The following is a 24,644-nucleotide window of genomic DNA, read 5'->3' as shown; positions in this document are numbered from 1 at the left end:
TTTTAAAAAGAAATTAAAAGGTTGCTTAACTCTTTTTCTCCTCCTTTCGATGTATTTTATAAATATTAAAAAAGAATGATTCTCAAGTGTGCTAACAAATCCTCTCATCACTCTAGGCAATACCACTGCACATAATCTAGTATAATCCACTATAATCCATAATCCAGATTATGACTGGATTAAAAGCAAAATGAAGTGTGGACAACCTACATGGCTGCTTTCGGATATGTATTAAATTATGGTTACCATCTCTCACTTGGTGTTCGAGTTCTCTCATTCCCTCCTAGTAGAAATAAGTAAATAGAATCAGCCAATCGGTTAACCAACTTCAGTTAAATAGACGTTATAATTACAATTCTGTTTTTCGGGGCAGCTGTGCTACAGGAATCAAAACCTTATAAGTCAGAAGTGATACTGTTAAGATACTGTATTTGTTCAAGTTAGCAGAGAAGCTAAGAACAAGAAGGGTTGTTTGAGTAATGATGAAACTCTAGGCCAGGGGTCTGCAACCTTGACAACTTTAAGACTTGTGGACTTCAGCTCCCAGAATTCCTCAGCCAGCCAGCTGGCTGAGGAATTCTGGGAGCTGAAGTCCACAAGTCTTAAAGTTGTCAAGGTTGCAGACCCCTGCTCTAGGCAATCAGATTTTTAGACAAGGTTACTGCCTTACCCCTTTTTGCTTGTCACTTATGATGTTAATGATCTCATTTCATTGGATTACTGTATTTCTTGGCATTTGGGAACTTTTCTGATAGGATAATCAATGGATTTTAGTCCTTCCAATGTTAGTCAATTCCTGGCTCTCCCTCCAATAGTAAAAATAGAGACAACTGTTATCATCATCTGTTCCACCTCCCCATATTCATTAGGAGAAAATGATATATTTTTTCTGGTCACTTGAGATTTTTTCCAGTTCTGGGATGGTCATGCTATAAAAATAGAAGACAACCGTAACATATAGCTTATTTTAAGAATAACCAATTTCATACAGGCTACTAACTTAGTCTTAGGAAAAAAAAAAACACCTTTTGGCTTTGGCTCACATAGTCTCATTCTTTTCATGATAAATCAAAATGAAATCACCAGCATAACAGAAAAAAGCTATGTATAAACTATGCTGACATATGAAAAAAGGAGGCCCATAATAGTAAATGTCCCTCACCCTAACATTACTAAAAATCTGAAACTCCAGCAATAAGCTTTAATAAGCTTGCTCATTTAAAAAAAAATAGTTTGGCAGACAGGCTTCACCATATAGCTATTATACATGACCTCATCCCACTTTCTTGGAAGCAACAGCAGCGAGGACTAGAATATTGAAAGTAAATGGCAATAAGGCTGAGGGAGAACTACAGTGGTAGAAATGTGTTGACAGATGTCAGCTCCAATTGCTGCTTCCAAGCTGTCTTGATCCTAACAGCAGCTTCCCCACATATTTTCACTCTAGTCTCTCCTTTGCTGAAAGATTTCAACACATGGGTCATGTACAGGTAGTCCTCAAGTTGCAACTGTAATTGAGCCTGCCCATCATGGCTTTAACTCAAGAGGACCGCAAAGCAGGTCAGTCATATGACCAACTTGGTTTTATGATTTTTTCCCCCGGCAGTTAAATAAATCATTGCGACTGTTCAATGAACAAATGATTGGAGCTATGGCTGGGGCTTTGCTGAAAATAAATGCCACTTTGATTATGGTTTTGCCCCCACCTCCAAACATGGTAGCATGATCATGGGACACTGAAATCGGTCATAAATGCAGCCTGGTTGCCAAACATCCAAGTGTGTGATCATGTGACTGTGATTGTATGTGTGGGAAGTAATAGTTGGAGCTTCTAATCCAGGTCCTAAGTAACTCCTAGGCAGGTGTGTAGGAACTTTGAATGGTTGCTAAGCAACCAGTTGTAAGTTGAGGACTACCTGTGAATCTTCAAGAGAGTTAGCTAAGTTACTGCTTAGTTCAGGGGTGTCAAACTGCCAGCTCATGGGCTGGATGCGTCACAAGGAAACCGCACCCATCCCATTGCCAGCAATGGGGAAAAAGCTCTAATACAGTGGTTCTCAACCTTTTTAATGCCGCGACCCCAACCGGTCATAAGTCGAGGACTAAACCGGTCGTAAGTCGAGGACTACCCAACCGGTCGTAAGTCGAGGACTTTCCCTGCCCGGGAGCGCTGCACATGTGTGGTTCCGCCCCCTGCACTGGCCGAGGCGTAGCTGGCAAGTGGCAGAGACGGAGCAGGCCGACCACCAGCTGGCCCAGCCCAAGGGAGGTAAGGCACCCGCCGGAAAAGGGGAAAAAAATGGCGGACAAAAAAAATGGCGGACAAAAAAAATGGCGGACAGCCTTGCTTGGCGACCCCCATGAAATGGTCGATCGACCCCAAATGGGGTCCCGACCCACAGGTTGAGAACCACTGCTCTAATATGTCACGCGATGTCACGTGACGTCGTGAGTTTGACATGTTTGGCTTAGTTCATTGTGGTGAAGATTCTAATCTTACAGGAGACACTTTTATCTCACACCATTTTTAAACATAAACTCTTTTGTACATTGTCAAAAACATGAACTCCAAGAAAGAGAGGTCTTGTCTTCATTCCCTTGCATACTTTCCTATTTAAGGGAGATTCACACACTGACATCATCACTTATAAGGATTGTGGCCTGGAATGACCTGACTGCTGTTCTTGTGGGCTTAAATTATCACACATTCTCCCTCCTCTTCCTTCTTCCTTCCATCTTCTCTTACAGGCCAAGCCTATACAAAGTCCCTCTATGAGGGAGATGGGCAGTTTCTAAATGTGATATATAAATAAATAAAATACAGTATGTTCTTCCTCCTTCTTGCCACATGCAGAAATAACATCAGGGTGCTTTGTCATTGCTTTTTGTAATTATACTTTGAATATGCTTCTTAAAACCCACATAAATACATATTCTCTTGGAAATGTTGGATTTGCTTAAATCAAACCAAATCACTGGGACAAATGTTATCAATTCCATGCACATTTACCCTTCTCAAGGAAACTCCACTGGAACTTATTTCCATGTGTTTGTATTTAGAATTGCAAACTGACAGCAATTGCTGCTTACTTGGAAGTAAATTCTACTGAAATCATGGCTCTTGAAGAATGTTAAAACAAATCACTTTTCTTTTTTATAAATAAAGAGACAGGTTCTACTGCAGCACAAATTGATACATAGTTCACAAAGTCTATTTAGCTTCAGCTATTTTTGCCTTGAAAAAGTGTACAAAAATGAGAACTTGTGTAGGTATTTGGAAATTTATCTGTAAAAATGTGCATTAGTGAGAGCTGCCTAAAAATTAAATAATGGGGAAATTTGCATCGATACATGTATATCTTATGAAAAGAAGCACACAACATATGTAAGATAGGGAACACTGCACAACATTTAATTGTTTTTGAAATTTATGATGGAGTAGTATGGATCTAGACTGATCTTCATACGCTAAGTTCCAAATAAATTAAATAATGAGTATATGAGCCCCATAGAATCTTAATAGGACTGAAATAAGATTAGTGGAAACATTATGTACTGTAGATTACACTGTGGCCAAAATTAAGTGCAGTGTAAAACAAGAAAGCACAGTAGCTTTTAAAAAGAAATATTCCTACAATGGAATTTGCAGAACTAAACAGAAAATGTAAAAAGCCTGATCCCCATTCTAATAAAAAAAGCATTCCAAAATTGTGTTTTTTGCTCTTAGGATTTGTGACATTGGATTGTTCTCTTGACAGGTGGAAAATTTCCTGAAGACTTTTCAGTTCTACTTACAATAAAACCTAAAAAAGGAGTCCAGTCCTTTCTTTTATCTATCTACAATGAACACGGCATTCAGCAGGTTGGCGTTGAGGTGGGCCGGTCACCTATCTTCTTGTTTGAAGATCAAAATGGAAAGCCTGCCCCAGAAGATTATCCCATCTTTGGTACAGTAAATATTGCTGATGGAAAGTAAGTGGAAGATTATGATGTCTGTGTGAGTTATTTGAATATGTTGTCAATTATTTTCCTTAACATACTACTTATAGTAGATGATATTCTCCTGTTTTCTCTGTTCTTCAATGGGTGCTTGATAATATGCTGTCATACTCCCTTCTCAGTAAGATCTCAGTCATGCCATAAAAGGATGAAGATACCAATCTGACTGATTTTGATTTGTATCAGGAGACTAGCCTGAGTCTATAAATATGCCATCTTGTTCAATATTACCCCACAGAGTACAGGTAGTTCTAAACTTATGAACCACAGTTGAATTTCAATTGTAAGTCACTGCTTATCAAGGCATCCCATGACCAGACCCAATTTTTTGACCATTTTTACAGTGGTCATTAAGCAAATCACATAGTCCTGAGTCTGAATCCACATCCCTGAATGAGTGCTTTTTGCTAGAAATCAGCAAAAAATATTGCAGAACATAGTCACATGACCACAGGACACTGCAACCAGTCATAAGTGTGAACCGGTTGCCAAGCAGCTTAAATGTGGTCATGTGACTGTGAGCCGGGCAATGCAATATTTTACAAATGCCAGATGCTTTACAGTCCAAGCTTGTCAATGGATTATTAAGCAACAGGTTATAAATTAAGAACTATCTGTGGAGTGTCAATTTGAAGCATTCAAATAAATAAAATTAGCAAAAATAAATATTCTTTCAAAAAAGAGCCCTTTTCGTATGTCCCTTTCCCTCTATTATGGGAGAATACTTAAGCAAATAGAAAATTCACCAGGAAACTTTTTGAACTGAGATTGGCTATGAGAACCTTAATCTTGACTTGTGTCAGTAAGACGGGCTGAGCTAGTGTTTCTGTTACAAAATCCTCAAAATCCATTGTATTTTTATACATCTCACCTAGAGTTAGTCATTTTTCTTTACAATTCCCATTGAGAAACACGCTTCCCAGCTCTCCCCAGTCGTTTTGATCTGCAACTCATACATGGCTGAGACTGGGAGTTTTGTGTCTACTCTGTGCACAGCTTTGGTCAATGGAGAAAATTTATTCAAAGAAAACACACACTCAGCCCAAGAGGCATTTGCCCCTTGACCTCCCTGACCTTCAGATAGAATTTCAATTAAGAGGTAGCTAGGATCTTGCAAGGAATAACAAGAGCACTGAATTCTAACAACAATAAAGCTTTAATGGTTTAACAAGTTTGATGCCTGTACACTTGCACATATATTCTTACTTATACTCATTCCACATTTAGGACCAGCCAAGCCTGAAGAATGTCAGCATGCTCTTTATCCTTTTGGAGCTTTTATATTGCATGCTGTAAGCAAAATTTCACCATGTGCAATGCTAATCAATTAATCACTGAACATTTGTTTATATCTTTGGCCAGATCATAAATCTGCTTTTTCTTTCCCTTACATCCTGGAATCTTGGAATGTGAGGTGCTCACTTCCAGATAATGATTATTTTTTTTATATGAGACAGAATTTTGTACTGTCTTTCATTGCACCTTCCAGGGATGATGATGATGATGATGATGATGATGATTTTCTTTATTGCATACCATGTACCTTGTTGCCTAGTATCTTCCCAGACAAACTAGCTAGAGTGATTTCCAGTGGGATATTAGAGAACACCAGTGGTGGGCTGGAACTGCCTAGTAGGACCATTTTAAGATTTTTTTTTTGGCCTTTGAAACACCTATGAGGTAGGCTTAGAGTTAAGGTTGGGCTAATGCCTAGGGTTGAGTACCCTAGTTGATGTTTCAGAATAAAAGGGGGGGGGAGTTATTATTACACTGCTGCCACGAGTAGAAGAAATATGGTCTCCCAAAAGCATTATGTTTCAGGATATTTACATGGTTTGTTTTTGTAAACCCTAGCCCTGAAGATTCTGTGGATGAGTGACAGGATTTTTCTGTCAGGGTATGCATTGCTTGTATAGAAAAGTCATAACTATTTGACTTGTCCATCGGCATACTATGTGAAAAAGATTGATGTCCAAAGTATGTTTTATATAGCTTTTCTAGACACATTAGATCTACAAGGATGTCCATGTGGTGCTTACCAAAGGCATCCAGTAAATTTGCTGCAAATTTGCTGTTCAATAGCAATCCTCATTGCTGGAGCTACTGGAAAAGAGTTCCTAGTTATAATGAAGAAATATAGCCTTTAAATGTTTTAAGCAACTATAATTACTCCATTGATCTTAAGATGTAAATTTTCTAGGTACATGGTTTCTTCTTTTTAAAACACTTTGATTCCTATATTAGGTGGCATCGGGTGGCCATTAGTGTGGAGAAGAAATCGGTTACCATGATTGTGGACTGTAAGAAGAAAACCACAAAACCACTTGAGAGAAGCAGCCCGGCGGTCGTTGACACCAATGGCATTACTGTCTTTGGAACACGAATTTTGGATGAAGAGGTGTTTGAGGTAAATATTCAGCTTTCAAATGGTCACATATTCAATCCTATGTGAACAGAATAACCGTTGAAGGCAGAACATGGTAAAATTGCTGTGTGCAGGCTATCTTTTTTTTTTTCAATATAGAATTTTATTGTTTTTATCATAAAAAAAGAAATACATCACAAGTATTACACAATGATTTATCCCATCCCCCCACCCCCCGGACTTCCCAAACCAAATCTAGGCTAACATTCAACTACAAGTAAACAAATATTAATATCTCTTGTATAAGGCTTGTGGAAAGTACATTTCCAAATGAAAACATTGTGCTACAGTAAACATTTTGAAATACGGGTAGATTAAGATGATTCACAAAGACATTTGAAATCAATGATTTTTAAAATCTTAGTTTTGCAGATTTGGATATACAGTATCTGTATACAGATTTAGAGGAGAGCATTATTGGTTGTAATGTTCCATTTATTTGTGATGTTCCTAAGGGTCTGTCAGTCTCTTATTTCATCCTTCTGATATGTTATCTCTGTTGCTCTGCGTTGCTATGGCATGTGAGTCCATTCCTAGATCACTCAATCTGAAACACCTGGTCATTTCTTTCTTGCCAGCAGTAACCTTTATTCCTGCTGTTATTTTAATCTATATGCACAACTATTGAACTGAATGAAAGAAAGACAATTATCTCATATAAATCTGGTATTATCATGAACATTGGTTTAGAGTTTGGAGTCTTAAAGATGTACAATGTCTAAGTAAAAATAAATAAATCCCAGTAGTACTGGAGGGATCTGATTGTTTAATTATCTGTGGGATGGCATCAAGAAGCTCACCTTTTGTGACCTGAGTCACTACTGTACTGACTGGGGTTAGGGATCTGGGAACTCCAGTGTATTTCCACCTAAAATAAACTATGGAATTTTCATCATACTGAGATGAAAAAAGAAGAAAAGTCAAAACTTTTTTTGTAGTGTAAACTTGTTCAGGAATAGATTGCATTTCCAAAGTAAGCTAGTCTAAAAGCAATACAGCTGAAGTGAATCCAATTGGTCATATGAGTGAATGCTAATTAAAGTACAGCAGTAGACTTATGAAGCTGTTAAAATTGGTATAACTATATGGATTGAACAGTCCATTTATCTATCAGTAGTAATAGTGAGGCTGCAGTTCTGAACTCAACATAACTCAGAAAAATGATTTTTAAGATGTGGGTGTGTGGGTGTGTATAGAAAGAGAGAACTGCCAGGAAGGAAGGAGCTTCCCTCTAAATTGTATTACATTAATTAAAAAAGAAAAGGCTGTTGCAGAACATATGTTGGAAATAAAAAGCTATTTGGGAGGGCAAATCCTGGGGAAAGCATTTCAGAAACAAAATAAAGAATACTCTTTCTAAATAAAATTGATATTTCCATTGCAAATACCCTTAGTAAAATTGCTGTAAAATTCTGTATAGTTGGTTTGTTTTACTATATGAAAAGATGCTAAAGATGTTATAAATGTCTAGGCTATGTTGTAATAGAAGAGAATTCACCATTGGTTTGGCTTAATAATCTCTATGACACGGGCGTCAAATTCGCCACGTCATGTGACGTGTCGTGACATATCGCAACTCTTTTTGCATTGCCTGCAATGGGGTGGGCGTGGCTTCGGTATGATGATACCGGCCCGCAGGCCGGCAGTTTGACACCCCTGGTCTATGAGCTTTCTACTCAGCTATGTTTCATTCACAACAAATTGGGAAGGGGAAGTACAACTCTCCTACTACTTATTTGAAATTGATGATGCTGATCTCAAGTATCTTCCCTTCAGGGTGATATATCCTTTGTAGACATGGGGAACACTGTAGTGCAAACGTCTTCACAGTTTTGCATGTGTATGAGTCTTATAGAATGTTGTTTCTCATTATAATGGGCTATGAGAATAACTTTGGGAGACAGGAGGAAGAGTCACAGTTTAGATAACAATCTGATAAAGAAAACCTGAGTTCAAAATATGAATGGGGGTGGAGTAAGCATCTAAGATGGAACCCTCCCTAGTTATCTGGAAAGTAAAGGGAGAGGAGGGGGAAAGTGATTTCAGATATGTAAAATTCTGTTACTCCAACTTTATGATAAAGGTAGTGTTACTACTCAGTTTCAGCCTAATTTTGATTAATTGAATATTAAATTATAATCCAAGATCAATTTTTTTTAGAAATTAAATGTGTTAATTCATGGGATTGAGTGTGCAAATAATAATCGTGACAGCATAAAAAATAAACAGTCTGTGTGATATTTGAACATAGAATGCTTTACAAATACATAGCATGCCATACATACATACATACATACACACACACAAACATACTGTACATACACACATACACATTGGATAGAGCTGAGTATTTACTGGCTGGATGCCCTTCCTGACACCTATGTAGAGTTCACAGCAGATGTTTTTTCTTTGCACCCTGGGAGAGAAACATCTGCTGCTACCTAGGATTGAATCTCAATTTTCTGAGTGGGAGGGGAGTATCTTTACCACTAGGCCACCACACCTAGTGTATTTGTGTATATATATACACACATACACATGCACATAAATAAATACACACACACACACACCAAAAAAAACCAAACACTTGTACATTGTGTTCTATGACCTGTGATGAAAATTGGGCATCTTTTGGGACAAGAGATTTTCTGTGCAGGTCACCAGAATTACACATCAGCTTGTGTGATACATTATGGTGACAGGAGGGACAGGTTATCATGGGGAAGCCATTTGGATCAGTCTTCACATTACATTTATAAGTGTATTCTGGGTCTTTCTTCCAAGAAAGCACATACATTGAAATGACTGTAAAAAAGTGTAAGATTTCAGCCTTCCTGTAATTACAGAGGTGGTCCAGAAAGAACTCTATTTGTGACTTATACCTTTTGATATTTATTTATTTCATAAGTCTTTCCAGTAACTAAAGAAGGTTTGGCAAAAGGAAGTATATTTTTCCACTATTTAAAATCCAGGAAGAAGGATTATACAGACCACTGAAATACATCTGTGTAAAGGAATCTATATGGGAGACTGAACTTCTTATAGGAAGTATTCCCTAGAAAGGTTATTTTAACAGACATTTGGAGGGCATTTATGTTTTCAGGCGTCTGATTTTACAAGGCTGTCACATGCCAAGAAAAATAATCCAAGCTGAAAAGATGGTCTTTAGGAATGGATGTGGTAGTAGTTAAGTCTTTCTGCTCCCTGCAGATATGGTTAGCAAAGCAGCAAAAATATTTCAGGTTCATTTGGATTGAGGCCAGGTTAGTTTCTGAAAAATATACAGTTAGAAGTGCAAGCATTTCATTTACAATCAGCATTATTTCACCCCATGAATTTCTCACATTTTGTAGAAATGTTTTTGTTTCTCCAAAATTTGACTTAACGTGTAATTCAGGACTTTAGGGTTTGAGGAAAAATGCACTTCAGATTGCCAAAGGCAATTACAAAAGTTTAGATAAGAACAGCAAAAAATAAAAATAAAAATTATGCTGGATGTTTCTCATGTCCCTTTTTTTTAGTAGGGGATTTCCCCCCCCAAATTGAAATTCGAACTGAATTTAGGGGGTATTTTAGAACTTTTAGAGAATTTTGAGGAAAGGGAGTAAATACTTGGTAAATAAAGTATTAGTTTTGGTGAAGAGACTTCAGAAGAGAACATATAATATTTGAAAAGATGTCAGTGATACAATATTGCCATCTCTTCTTTTCCTTTTAATTATGTATCGAAACTATTTATGAGCAGAGGTTTATCGAAGTCTAATAAAAATATTATAACTCACATCTGAATGCGAGAATGGCAAAGTTAATTAAAATGGCTCTATGGAATAATGTAAGATTGATGAACATTGTGGAATGGTGTTGAATATTTTACACATAAAAGCATAAAGGCTAAACACATTTTTTTTTACTGCTTCACTTTCTGAAGAGGATATCTCAGTGCAAGCAATGTTAGTATCTCTGCTTCAACTCTAGGCCCTGCACATTTAAATTCAATATGATTTTATTGCTCTAGTTGCAGATAGTTGGTGAGATGGTTTGAATTCCTGCAGTGTTTTCCATTTTGCAGCCATTGCTACATACATTCTCAAACACAGTCCTGTGGTTTTATGTATGAGCTAGGAAGCCAAGAATGATTCGTCTGTGTTAGGTTTTAGTGGATGTATTGTTCCACCCATGGGCAGGATTTGAGAAAGTAACCATTAAGGACTAAATATTTCAATATCTATGTCAGTATGTATGTCAGGATTTTTTATTTTACCAATATTAAGATGATGGACTAGGACAGGGGTAGGCACCCTTGGCTCTTTTATGACTCGTGGACTTCAACTCCCAGAATTCCTGAGCCAGCATGGCTCAGCTTGGAATCTCTCCCTTTCCCCTCAGCATGGCTGGCTCAGGAATTCTGGGAGTTGAAGTCCACGAGTCATAAAAGAGCCAAGGTTGCCTACCCCTGGACTAAGAGCAAGAAGACCTGGATTCAAGTCTTCTCTTAAGGAAAGCTGGATGAACTAAGGCCAGCCAGTTCCTTTTGCCCAAATAAGCATCAGACACTAGACAAACCAAGGCATTGGTAGCTTCACTATAAGAACTAGGTGACAAAAGATTTTAAAAAGAGCGGCTCAACATTGTGTAGGACAAATGCTATAAACAACATCAACATTTGAGGGTTTGGGCTTTTTTTTTTTGTAGATCTTTAAAGAAAATCTTTACGCTAAAAACAATGGAAAATTATGGTATCTGAAGAACCATTAAGCTAAATGGAACAAAAATTGGCAGTGACTTTACACATAATAATTTAATTCTTTGAAATGTTTTTCTGTATTTGGAATGTAAACATCCAGCACTGGGAACAGCACTGTTTTATGGGATTTAACAAGTAGTTATTGGCCTAATTAATGGTTACTCAATTGATTCAATAAAATAAGGATAAGAGGGCCCCATTAAATTGGAGGGAGTGCATAAATAGTTCCTCAGCATTTCAAATATGGCACACAGTTGGACACAAGGTGGTGCCATTTATCTACAAGGACTTTATTATAATCTCCCAGCTTATCCCAAATATTGTAATTCTTTAATAAGCATCTTAGACTCTTCCTTACACATTTATTAATCATTCCAGGTCAAAGTTAATGTAAGCAATCGCCTTCACTGGGGTTGATTAGAATTCTCAACCATATTTCTGTTGAAGCTTGAAATACCTTGAAGTGTTTTCACTTATTTTCTGAGAGTGTTTTCTCTCCTGGATTGCCAGTCATTTCATGAATAAAGGTTGATGCTACAACAGTAATGGATATGTTTACACATTACTACATATAATTGGAATTTGTGTTTTCTGGTTTGAAAAGCCAGACATAATCAAGAAGTGTCCAATATGGAAAATATGATAATTGGTAATTATTAAAATGGTAAATGTGGTTCAACATATGTGTTCATTGGGACAAAGAATGATGAGACAGAGATAAATGTATGTATATATTCAGTGATAACCTCAGTAATGGTAGTGAGGTTGGATTTGGTTATGCTTTACCATTGTTTGCTTAACCATAGTTTATTGAATAAACCACAGTTGCTTGGGTTCATATAATATAATAAACCTTAGACTGTAATTTACCTACCACAATTGCTGAGTTTACATGGTCTGTTAAGTCAAAACCAGACAAGCTGCATTATAGCTTGGCAGGATGTATAAACCAAGCCAATATTTGCCAGCTATAGGGGGAAAAAAATCCTTGAATTCCATGTGGAGGGGGGATAATCAGTAAAATAATCTGAAATAAGATTGTTGTTATTATTTGTATATTTATTTATATCTCACTTATATAATTTTTACAAATAACTAAAGGTGGTGAACATATCCAACATATCTTCTTCCTTCTATTTTCCCTCACAACAACAACCCTGTGAGGTGGGTTGGACTGAAAGAGAGGGACTGGTCCAGAATCACCCAGTTAGCTTTAATGGCGAAGGCAGGACTTGAACTCCTAGTCTCCTGCTTTCTAGCACAGTGCCTTAACCACTAGACCAAACAGTTCTCATTATGATGTCTATACTGTCTATACAGTTATAATGCAATTACATTTTTAACATATATTATTGTCTCCTTTTTAGCTTTCTGTTGAGTTAGATGGGGGATATTTTTTTTCTCTCAGTAAATCAAGAAAGTATATCAGTATATCTCTCAGTATATCAAGAAAGAAAAAATAAGGTGAAAAAAGTAAGCTAGGTGAGATGGGCGGCAAAGAAATTTAACAAATAATAATAATAATAGGTTGTTCTACAGCTTGCACGTCAAATATACTGAAAAAAATATAGGTTTTATAATTATTGAATTCCAGTTTTATTAGGAATTAACAGAAAAAATATTTTGCAATAATTGGCAATAAGGCTGAATCCATCCATTCTTGACACATTTTTCAGACTAGATTTCATTTCACTGGAAACAGTCCTTAAAACGTTGTATTTGATTTTCCACAGTACTGTATGACACCTAGACCCTGGCAGGGACTAAAATAAGGAGTGCCAAAAATACCACGGGAACTTCTGTTCTGACAGAATTGGCTTTGGAGTAGAAAAAAAAATATCTCCAGTCTTTTCTATTATATCGTCTATTTCTTCCAGATGCAGCTTTGTTTGTTCTTTTTCACCCTGCGGCTCTGGGTTCATGGTTCACTCAGATGTACCCTCAGGAAAGTATCCATGTTGAGAACGCATAGCTTTGAACTCTATGAATTGCCAGACTGCTCAAATGAAGAGTGACTTTCTTCCCAAAGTTTCTTGTGTTGAAGAAAGCCATGTAGAGAGAGAGAGAGAGAGAGAGAAAGGCTAGCTCCTTTCCTTTCTTCCCCTCTGAATAAATTTAGTGTTCCCTTGGGGTAGCATATGCATTGTTTGCTTTTCCTCTGTAGTTTGTGCATCTTCCCATAGGGGAGAAGTGTGACAGTGGGACTGTGAGAAAAGGAAATAAAAGCTGCTGCTTTTCGCCACTTCCTAATGGGAAAAACAGTGGTATTTCTATTTATGTAATATGATGAGAAACAGCCGCAGTAGCCACAGAAAAAGAAGGTGACACAATTTCCAAAAAAATGGGCCTTCCCCCCCCCCAGGGCTGGGAATGAGTTGAGATGTGGAGGAAAAAGCTTTCCCCTCCTCATTATTAATGGATCTCATAATAAAGATCAATAAAATATGATTAGTTTCCATTTAATTTTTTTTTTGTCCCAGGTGGGGGACAAGTTTATTTCTTGCAGTTCACATACACTTGCAGAAGTTTCAGCTATATTATCAGCTTGGTAGGGAGTCCCTTAAGAATATGGCAGCGCTGAGATTGCAATCCTAAGTATGGGTCCCTTGCAGTGAACCTCATACAAATAAATGGAACATATGCTTCTAACCAGAGGAATGAGCCTTAAATGAACACTGCAATCTGGGTATTTCTATACAAATGTTAAAAGACTGGGAATGTGGCCAGGTGGATGCACAATACCTTTTTTCTGCTCACTTTCTTTGTGGATTTGAATTTGGAATCTAATTCAGGTAAAGTTAAGTATTTTAAACTGGGAATAATTTGGAGTAATGTGTAGCAGCTTGAGCTCTTTATTCTGTGGCTGCCAGGGATTTGAAAATACTGTGGATTAAAGATGTTACTTTAAGATGAATTTGTTATTAGAATCTAGTCATCAACCATTGTTGCTGGCTGTCAGATTGGGAATCAACATGTCTTTTCCTCCAATAATTTAGGCATGTAACCACTTGGCTGCTGCCACTAAGTTACACATTTCCCTTATTAACTGTCTACTGTAACCTATTAGCTGTTTCTTTTTGGTATGGTCTAGTTTAAAATGAAAATACACGTTGGGTCCTAGTAAAGACATTCAAATGAGCATCCTTTGTGAATTCCCACTTCAGTTGATCTATTGATTTAGGATCAGTTGTCCTGAAAAATTGCTACAATTGTTTGTGGTTTCTTTTATATTACTGTTTTTTTTAGACATTTATTTAACTTACACTGTACTTGGGAAGAAGGCAGCCACTCATCTCTTTCTATTAGAGGCAAAGTACCTGTATAATCAAACCTTAGCAGATAAGATGAAGGGGCGGTGAGAAAGGAATGGATACTTTTAAAGAATATTATTCCCATCCTCAATATGGATGATTTGGGGGCATTTTTGAAGAACAGCTCTTACAACTCACATAAATATACATACATGCAATTTTACCTTTAAAAATATAGTTATAATTCAGAAATGATCTACACTCAAAACACAGTTATGTGCTTCAATTATAAATTGATACTCTGTACTACTTAAGATTGTGGTACAGTGTTTGTTATTCATTTGTTTAAGTTCGCTTCAGGTAAAAAAAAAAGGTATCAAGGAAAGTGAGTTTGAAGAAGTTAATATGAGTTTTTCCCCAAGAAAACTTTTACATGGAACAGCAGGACAAACCAATAATAATATAGGGTTATTTATTTGTCCATAGATAAAATGAATAGGTAGAATAAAAAAATCATTTCAAAATGTTAAAACATGAACTTATATTAAAGGTTTATCTGGCTTGCTTGCGTAAAGTAATAATTAACAGGAACCATATTTTTATGTTTATAGTTTTTATTAATTTATAATATAAAATACAAAATACAAAAGCAAATAGTAGGGGAGAAAAGGGAGGGAAAGGGGAAAGGAGCAGTGTAGAAAAGAAGGAACGGGAAAAGGTGTTGTCTTCTGATTCCTTCTAGTGTAGTAGAATAAAACAGTAACATCAAACCTCAACTTTTTACTTTTATATAATAGTATAAACTAGCCATTTCTATAACAACAAATCTATCTAATCAGTAAAACTCAAACTCAAAGTTTCATTTTTTTCCACCTCAAACACAAAATCCAAGTAGAAACAAAAGTACTTGTATTTTTTACTTTATCAAAGCAGTCAATTTAGCCATCTCTGTTAACAGGAACTATAATTAAGGTTTTCCCTAAACTAAAAAACTCATTGGAAGATTTTGAACCAGTCATAGTCTCTCAGTTCATCCTACCTTACAAGGTTGTTGTAGGGAGAAAATGAGGAAGACATCATATAAGCTACCTTGAATGCCTTAAAAAAGGTGAGATACACATGTAATATGATACACACCCTCATGCTGATGAAACATTAATAATATAGATTGTTACTGATATATAATAATAATAATAATAATAACAACAACAACAACTTCATTGTCACTTTGAATGTACATCAATCAGCATACATCAAAATGAAATTTCGTTGCATACAGCTCTCAAAGGGTCACCACCTCTGATATACACTCCTTGTTTGTGGCCAGCTCAAGTTTCAGATCATCCATTTTAGTCTCTAGGGAGCGAGATGGTAAACAGGACAGATGGAAATGGAGCTCCGTGTGGATTAACCCTTATATTAGCTTGTATTCCTGTACGACAAACTCGCCTCCTTTCCGTTTTCTGATCCTGACTCTTCCATCTTTTTCTTAAAGAGGCCTTTATATATATAAAACAAACACCAATGCTACATTTGCTTGGAATATTTAACCAAGATTGTGGTTTAGTGTGTTATATAAAGCAATCCTTCTGCTTTAGTACTAATTCGATGCATCATCTTATTCCAGAAAATTGATTAAATTAGAATTGTTCAATCATAGACTTATCCTAGCTTTCGTCCTGGATTAAAATACCCATTATCCTTGATAGTTCACTATACAGCTTATCCTCAATTTACAACCATTTGTTTAGCGACCGTTCAAAATTAAAAAGACACTGAAAAAGGTGACTTATAATCAGTATTCGCACTTATGACCTTCACAGCATTCCCATGGTCATGTGATCAGAATCCGGGCACTTGGTAACCAGCATTTATTCACGATGGTTGAAGCATCCCAGGGTCATGTTAATTTCCCTTTGTGATTTTCCTGGGCAGTTTCCCACAAGCAAAGTCAATGGAGGAAGCTTGATTCACTTAATGACTGTGTGATTCAGTTAACGACTACAGTGATTTGCTTAACAACAATGGCAAAAGGATTGAAAAATTGGGCATGACTAACTTAACAGCCACGTTGTTTTTGTTTTGGGTCCCAATTCCAGTCGTAAGTCAAGGACTATCTGTATTGGCAAGATTTGATAAATAATGTGTATAGAGAGATACAAGCTGATGAAAACTGAGCTAGTAGATTATGTGTGAGGATGTAATTTTGAAAAAGGTTAAAGAGGATCAATGATAGAGGTGGATTTAGTATGATCTGTCAATTATTCTATCAAAAGAAGCAATTATACTTATGTAAGTGATGGACCTGATCCAGTCAAGTGTTGTATGCCCTCGGCTCTTACTAATGGCATTTTAATCAACATTAGGGAGTAATGAGGCTTGTTATAAGTCTAATCAAATCTTTGGCTTCACTGAGCTGAATATAATAGGGTTAAAAAAACATATTTCTACCCGGTGCAAACAGCATCGCACTGTTAGATAAAAGTGTGCCTGGAATAACTTTCTACATATTGAAAGTAAAGGATTTGGGGTCGGTGGTTCATATATGGTTTTTATGGACTATCACATTATTAGCAGAGGTTTTGATGGAATACAATAGAACTAAGTTTTTTTTTAACATACCCTTTGGTTGGGTGAGTCATATATTGAAGAGAATTTAAAAACAGCCTTTCCCAATAATTATTGATAATGCTATTTCACGTTTGTATTTTTTGCACAACACACTGATGTTCTGTAACAGTGCCACTATTTCAATTCAGAAAATGGCATATCAACACAAGGCTATTCGTGAAGCAATATTGCATCATGTATCAATATTGCAGAATTATTTATGATAAACAAGAGGTATATTATTATCACCATTAGGAGTGTCTGCAGGGTCAATTAAGCAAGATGGCGGTCTTCCAGATCAGACCTCTGAAAGAAAGTTCACTCAGTTGTGTGATAAGCATATAAGCTTATCATATGGATAGAAGAAATTTCAAACGTTCTAGAATGAAGTATTTGTAGTTTCAATAGTTATAAAGAGCAGAAATCTGATATTTTGCCAGCTTTAAAAATTTGTCACTGTTTATTTTAATTCACACTACAAACAAGTAGTGTTACTATTCTTGTCTTTTAAAAATCATATTTGCAAGGAGAAGGTTGACTTCATCAAAGGATCAGGAATCACCTTCCCTCTTCCCCTGTCTTCAAAACAAAAGAAAGTTTCTGGTAATTACTCTAATTTCAATTTATAGAAATCTGGACATAATTTTTTAGCACTCAGAAAACTGCATATAGCCACAGTAGTTATTATTAAATCTATAAATTAACATTTTAGCATCTGGGTTGAAGGATTTTGTAGAAACTTGGCAAATCCCTTGTATGGGATACATTAAATCCTGTACTTTGTTCTACTGTGGAAATAGATCATTTAACATGTTTGAAGAATTATTGCATTTGGAATGTCAAAGACATGTAGCAATAAGCAGATGCATCTTGTTTGATGTGCTTAGAACACACTTGTGTGAATCAAATAGCTGTTCTTCCACTTCCCAAAATTTGCCAGGAGCATTTCAAAAATAATTGAAATACGGTACCGGCTTTTGATTTTACTGTAACGTTCTGTACCTTTAGAAACTCCTCTCACGTCTCAATTGATTTAAATGAGCGTTCCTTCTCACATGTTCTATAGTCATAGACCACTAAATAAATGTTTGGAACATCCAATTCTCTCTCTCTCTCTCTCTCTCTCTCTCTCTCTCTCTCTCTCTCTCTCTCTCTCTCTCTCTCTCTCTCTCTCTCTCTCTCTCTCACACACACACACACACACACACACACACACACACACACACACACACACACATAAAGATCTTTGTCTTTAAAAACCCATCTTAACAGAATAATAACAGAATAACAGAGTTGGAAGAGATCTTGGAGTTATTCTAATCCAACCCTCTGTTCAAGCAGGAGACCCTTTCAGACAAATGGTTGTCCAATCTCATCTTAAAAAATGGCAAGCCATTCCACTGATTAATTGTTGTCACTGTCAGGACATTTCTCCTTAGTTCTAGGTTGGTTCTCTCCTTGATTAGTTTCCCTCCATTGCTTCTTGTCCAGCCTTCAGGTGTTTTGGAGAATAGGTTGACCGCCTCTAGGCAGCCCCCTAGATCAGTGGTCTCCAAACTTTCTGACTCGGCTGACTGGTGAAGGTGGCGGTGGCTGAGGGGAGAGGGGATGGTTTTGTGCTTGCTGCTTTCACAAATGCGGCTTTGCCGCACATTTGTATGCTTGCCCACCACTTCCACAGTTCAGTTCTGAACAGACTGCAGTCCGGCATTGGGCCGCAGACCACAGGTTGGGGACCCCAGCCTTAGATATTGGAACATTGCTATCATGTCACCTCTAGTCCTTCTTTTCACTAGTCTAGACATATACAATTCCTGCAACCGTTCTTCATATGTTTAAGCCTCCAGCCCCCTAATCATGTTTACTGCTCTTCTCTGCACTCTTTCCAGAGGCTCAGCATATTTTTTATATTGTGGCAACAAGGCAGTATAAAGTAGTATTAACACTTCATGTGATTTTGATTCTGTCACTCTGTTAATGCAACCCAGGACTACATTGGCTTTTTTTACCTGATTATAGTTGGATTTCTGTGTATTTTTTTTATGATTCCCTCCATGTTTAAAAGGCCTTTCAACTAAATTTGGTGCTGAACAATTGCCTCAAAAATGAAGTACTCGTTTAGCATTGAATTCTTTTATCTATATCAGGGGTGTCAAACTCACAACGTCACGTGACGTGTCGCGACGTATCGTGACTTTTTTTGCCATTGCCGGCAATGGGGTGGGCACGGTTTCGCTATGATGCATCCAGCCCATGGGCCGGCAGTTTGACACCCCTGATCTATATCATGTAATAAAATAACAACAACCTGCTTCTCAAGAATGTTCTTCAATAGAAATCTTTTAGTTCACATCAGAAAGCTGGACTAGTAGGCACATGGGGAGGGTGATCTGAGCTAGTGAATAAGACTTGGCTGGTGAGGCAAAGAAAGGCAGGCACTCTTATTTTTTTAATCTTATTTATTAAATTTATATGCTATCCATCTTGCTGTTGAGCCACTCTATAAAATTACAAGATATAATTTTAATTTGCTTTCAGTGCAATTGTCACATAGGTAACATTTGAGTGACTATAGGGTACTCTGGTCTCTTATTGTCAGCCCCTCAGTGTAGACCAGGTCAGGAAACAGACACATGAAATATTAGAACTCTGCTTTATTGCTAGTAATAGAATCTCAAATGCCATTCAGCATTCCTGTTTTCCTTCCTCTTATGCTAAAGACAATAAAACTGGGCAGCCACAGTCCTATGATTCTATGATTTTATTGCATTAGATGATTGTTCAGCTCTATTTTTGTTTCCTTCTAGCTGAAGTAATATTTTTTAAAGAGTTCCAAACTTTATCCAACCATCTGGTTTATTATGAGTGTAACTGTGTTTCCCACATGTAATCCAGAAGGGTGCAACCGTTCTGAAGCAGAGAGATTCATTTTTTGGGAGGACAAGGGCCACACAGTGAGGTAATGGAGCTAAGTGACTGAGGCAAAAAATTCTCCCTCATTTAACTTTGACAGAAGATCATGAGGTATCACTTTAACAAAAAATATGTTAAACCTGTTTTATATATGTCCCACATGTACTATATGTACAAACAACTGAATGTGGTTCCTCTTATTTTCTCCACAATCACAACCCTGTGAGGTGGGTTGGGCAGAAGGAGAATGACTGGCTCGAGGTCACCCAGCTGGCTTTCATAGCTAAGGCAGGATTTGAATTCATGGTCTCTCACATTCTAGCCTGGTGTCTTAAACAGTAGACCAAACTGGCTTCAATTTCTTCAAGATTGTTTCCGTACTCCTCTACATTAATATCACTATCCCTATTGGCTTGGATAGAGCAATACAAATTCTTTTTAATTAGGAACGAAGGACATGGATATAAAATAGCAGCAATGATAAATAATAATTTCTCCCCAGATATTCTATACTGCCAATCATTGATATGTTCAAGGATGCCATATAGGTAGAAGCAAAACAGTATTGCAATGCATGCCTAAACACACACCTTATCTATTGTACAGTAAGAAGCATATATTCAAACTTTAAAAATGGGCAGAGCAACAGATACACTTGACTTTAAGATTATCAAGCTGTAATCTTATCAACCTAGCTCTATTTTAATCAGCAGAGAAGCAAGTATTTCTGGCTTTAAGGCTGTCAAACTACATTCATAGCTAGCTAACTACAGTACCTTGTGCATATTATGTCATAGAAATTGTAAGTTAGCAACCCTGTCCTTACTGAAGACCTCAGGGGGTGTGGCTAGATGTATTGTGATGTCACAAGGGTAGCTGGAGTCCTGATTTTAAGCCTTTGGGTGGTGCAGGAAACTTTTCAGAGACATTTTTCTCCTTGACACGTACACATTGGAAACATGGATGCTGCCCAAGTACTGTGTTGAAGCCGTTGATTTTAATATCCTCGGTCACAGTCAGTCTGAAATCAGTCAGAAAATTTATTTAAGGCCCACCATGTTATTGAGAAGATGGGAGTTTGATGTCGTCTCATATACAACATTCGAGTGTTTGACAAGAAGGCACACTGAAGGATTTTTTTGGGGGTAGGGGAAACTTAGTTAATTCCACCATTAACCTGCTCTTACTATGAAGAATTCGTTTTGGAGCTTTCAATAAGAATTTTCCTTCCTACAGTTTATAATCCTGTTATTCTGCTTCACATACTGTGGAAGATTGAAGGAAAAGGTGTGAGTAAAGAAATAGATGCATAGTATGTTTCTTTAGAAGTAGTAGTGAAGAAGGAGGACCTGATTTGGAGTCAAGAGGAAGGGAAGAAAAGTAAAGATTTTTAGAGAGTTTATGAGAGAAAATGGGAGTGTGTATGAGAGAGAAAACGAGGTGTGCATGTGAAGGAGAAAATATAGGTGCATGAAGGGGAGGGGTATGATGGACTCATAATGGTAAAGAAAAATGGGTTGGGGAGGGAATAGCAATAGCACTTAGACTCATATACTGCTTCACAATGCTTTACAGCCCTCTCTAAGTGGTTTACAGAGTCAGCATATTGCCCCCAACAATCTGGGTCCTCATTTTAGCGTCCTCGGAAAGATGGAAGGTTGAGTCAACCTTGAGTTGGTGAGAATCGAATTCCTGGCAGTCAGCAGAGTTAGCCTGCAATACTGCATTCTAACCACTGCACCACCACAGCTTTTTGGTGTATGTGAATGGAAATGGGCCATGGGTAAGAGACTGGGGCACAGGTGAGCTCTTGATGTTGGAGCCAAAATGAGATGGCATGAACTCTGCATAAGGCTCGTATGAGGACTATGTGTGCATGGGTGACAGAATAAATGTATACAATGAGACATATAAAAGGATGGGAAATAGATTTTAGGATTTTAATAGATAATGAAGTATGTATGAGGGAGCAGAATGTATGAAGATGCCATAAATGTGCACCAAAAATGAAGCATGAGTGAGAAAAGTGATTATCTGAAAGAATGGATGAGCATGGACTATGCATGAAAGAAAGTGGGGTTTGTGTATATAAACAATTACGTAAGCTAGCAGGTGAACATCAACTACCTCCTCGAATTCAGACTTTTAAAAGTAATGCACTATTTTTTAAAAAAAAAAAACATTTATCCTCATGTTCTCATGGTTGTTAAGTGGTTTCCTGATTGACTTTGCTTATCAGAAGGTGGCAAAAGATGATCATATGAACCTGGGACACTGCAGCCGTCATAAATATGAGTCAGTTGCCAAGCATCTGAATTTTGATCATGTGACCATGGGGATGCTGCAGTGGTTGTAAGTATGAAAAATGGTCACGGGTCACTTTTTCCAATGACGTTGTAACTTTGAACAGTCACTAAATGAACTGTTATAAGTCAAGGACTTCCTGTACTGTCAACTAGAAAATCTAATATAGGTAGTCCTTGATTGATGACCATAACTGAGTGTGTCAAGTGGGTCATTACGTGACTGGACCTGACCTTTTTTGTGGCAGTCGTAAACAAACACAGTGGTCATAAAGTGAATGCTGCTGTTAAATCATTATTCGCTATGATTTTTTTCTCCAGAACTGAAAGTAAACACTGGCTTCCAGAAAAAAATATGGTGACCAAAACTGGATCACCATATTATAAAAAAGATGTTGAGACTCTGGAAAGAGTATAGAAAGAGCAACAAAGATGATTAGAAGGCTGGAAGCTAAAACATATGAAGAATGATTCAGGAATTGGGTATGTTTAGTCTAGCGAAAAGAAGGACTAGGGGCGATATGATACTGTAGCAGTGTTCCAATATTTGAGTGGCTGTCAAAGAAGAGGGGGTCAAACTATTTTCCAAAGACAAGAGAAGACACAACGGGTGGAAACTAATCAAGGAGAGAAGCAACCTAGAACTAAGGAGAAATTTTCTGACAGTGAGAACAATTAACCAGTGGAACGGCTTGCCTTTAGGAGTTGTGTGTTCTCCATCAGTGGAAGCTTCTAAAAAGAGATTGGACAGCCACTTGTCTGGAATGGTATAGGGTCTCCTGCTTGTGCAGAGGGTTGGACTAGAAGACCTCCAAGGTCCCTTCCAACTCGGTTAACATGTTGTTTGTTTTGTCTTTCCTTTGCAGTGGCTAGCTGCTCGGGATTCAAAAGATTGATAGTAGATGTTGCTGTTTCAATCCAAAACATATTCATCTTAATTCATCTCCATCATAATACCCATTTTTCCAAATACTTTCCCAACTCTGAATTATTTTGATTGTTAGTAGCTTTTTAAAAAAAACCCACTGCTTTTCAGTCCCAACATGCTGTCCAAGCAATTCATGCTATGGGCTTTTAAATCAGTACTGTAATAAACTGTCAGCGTAGAGAACATTAAGAAAATTGGAACAGGGGAGAAAGTTTTTTCTGGAGGAAAACCCTGGTTTTATTGAAATCTTTTGTAGGATTAATGTACTTACATGAAAATCTGGGACAGAGAGCTATGAAAGATGGTAGAAAGCTGCAAATATCTTTCCTCAGTGTGGAACCCATATGATACTACCCAGCCCTTCTGAATCATTCTTAAAAAGGAAGTACAGGAAGTCCTCAACTTATGACTTATCATTTAACAACCACCCAAAAGTTACTTATGACCTGGTTTCAAAGTTCCAACCCCCCCTGGGACGTGTCACTGCATTTCAGGCGCTCATTTATGGCCATTTGCAGCATCCTCTGGTCATGTGGCTGTGATTTATGTCGGGGTTTTTTTGGTCAAAATTGTAACTAAACACTGCTTTTGGAAACTTAAGAGTTTTTGACAAAAACGCATCATAGGAACCAACAGTTTACTTTCAGTTTTTGACAAAAATGCATTATAGCAGTGATGGCGAACCTTTTAGAGACCGAGTGCCCAAACTGCAACCCAAAACCCACTTATGCATCATCAAGTGCCGGGTGGGTGTGTCCCATTGGATGAGCGTGGCCCATTGGGTGGGTGTGGCCCATTGGGTGGGCGTGGCTGCAGTGGTAATGGCAGACTGGGTGGGACTAAAAAGTTCAATCAATCAATTCCAACTTTGCAAGATCTTTTTTTTCCTCGCGAGAAGCTGAAATTGACTGATTGAACTTTTTTTTTTTTTGCACACGGCGGCGGAGGCCTAAAGCGAAAAGGTTTTATAAAATCCAGCTGAAGGCCTAGGACTGGGCGATGGCGCATGTGCCCACAGAGAGGGCTCTGAGTGCCGCTTCTGGCATCCGTGGCATAGGTTCGCCACCACTGCATTATAGGAACCAATGGGTTCACTTAATAACTCTGGCATTTGTTTTACAACCACTGCCAAAAATGTAGTAAAATTGGGTCCAGTCAGCAACCTTGGGCAGGCTCCATTACAGTTGTAAATCGAGGACCACCTATACATGGACACCTATACATGGACCACCTATACATTTTCTGGACCGGGACGCCTTGCGCACAGTCACCCATGCCCTCGTCACCTCCCGCCTGGACTACTGTAATGCTCTCTACATGGGGCTCCCCTTGAGGAGCACCCGGAGGCTCCAACTGGTCCAGAATGCGGCCGTGCGGGCGGTGTTGGGAGGGACTCGTCGCTCCCATGTAACACCGCTGCTGCGCGAGCTGCACTGGTTGCCGGTGGCCTTCCGGGTGCGCTTCAAGGTGT

General features: G+C 37.8%; 1 protein-coding gene across 1 annotated transcript in view; it reads left to right on the top strand.

Annotated features, from left to right (window-relative positions):
- Positions 1-24,644, top strand: part of LOC107292301 (collagen alpha-1(XI) chain) — a 137,748-nt gene that overhangs the window by 18,343 nt on the left and 94,761 nt on the right. Inside the window, exons 2-3 of the mRNA XM_015821381.1 lie at positions 3,759-3,972; positions 6,244-6,406. Of these exons, the coding sequence (XP_015676867.1) occupies positions 3,759-3,972; positions 6,244-6,406 (377 nt within the window). The remainder of the gene's footprint in view (positions 1-3,758; positions 3,973-6,243; positions 6,407-24,644) is intronic.

Source organism: Protobothrops mucrosquamatus, unplaced genomic scaffold (genome assembly GCF_001527695.2).
Source record: "Protobothrops mucrosquamatus isolate PMUCROS unplaced genomic scaffold, P.Mucros_1.0 scaffold1319, whole genome shotgun sequence".
In the NCBI taxonomy this organism is placed as follows: Eukaryota; Metazoa; Chordata; class Lepidosauria; order Squamata; family Viperidae; genus Protobothrops; species Protobothrops mucrosquamatus.
Note: the sequence above shows the minus strand (reverse complement) of the source record. Positions and strands in the feature narration are given on the sequence as shown.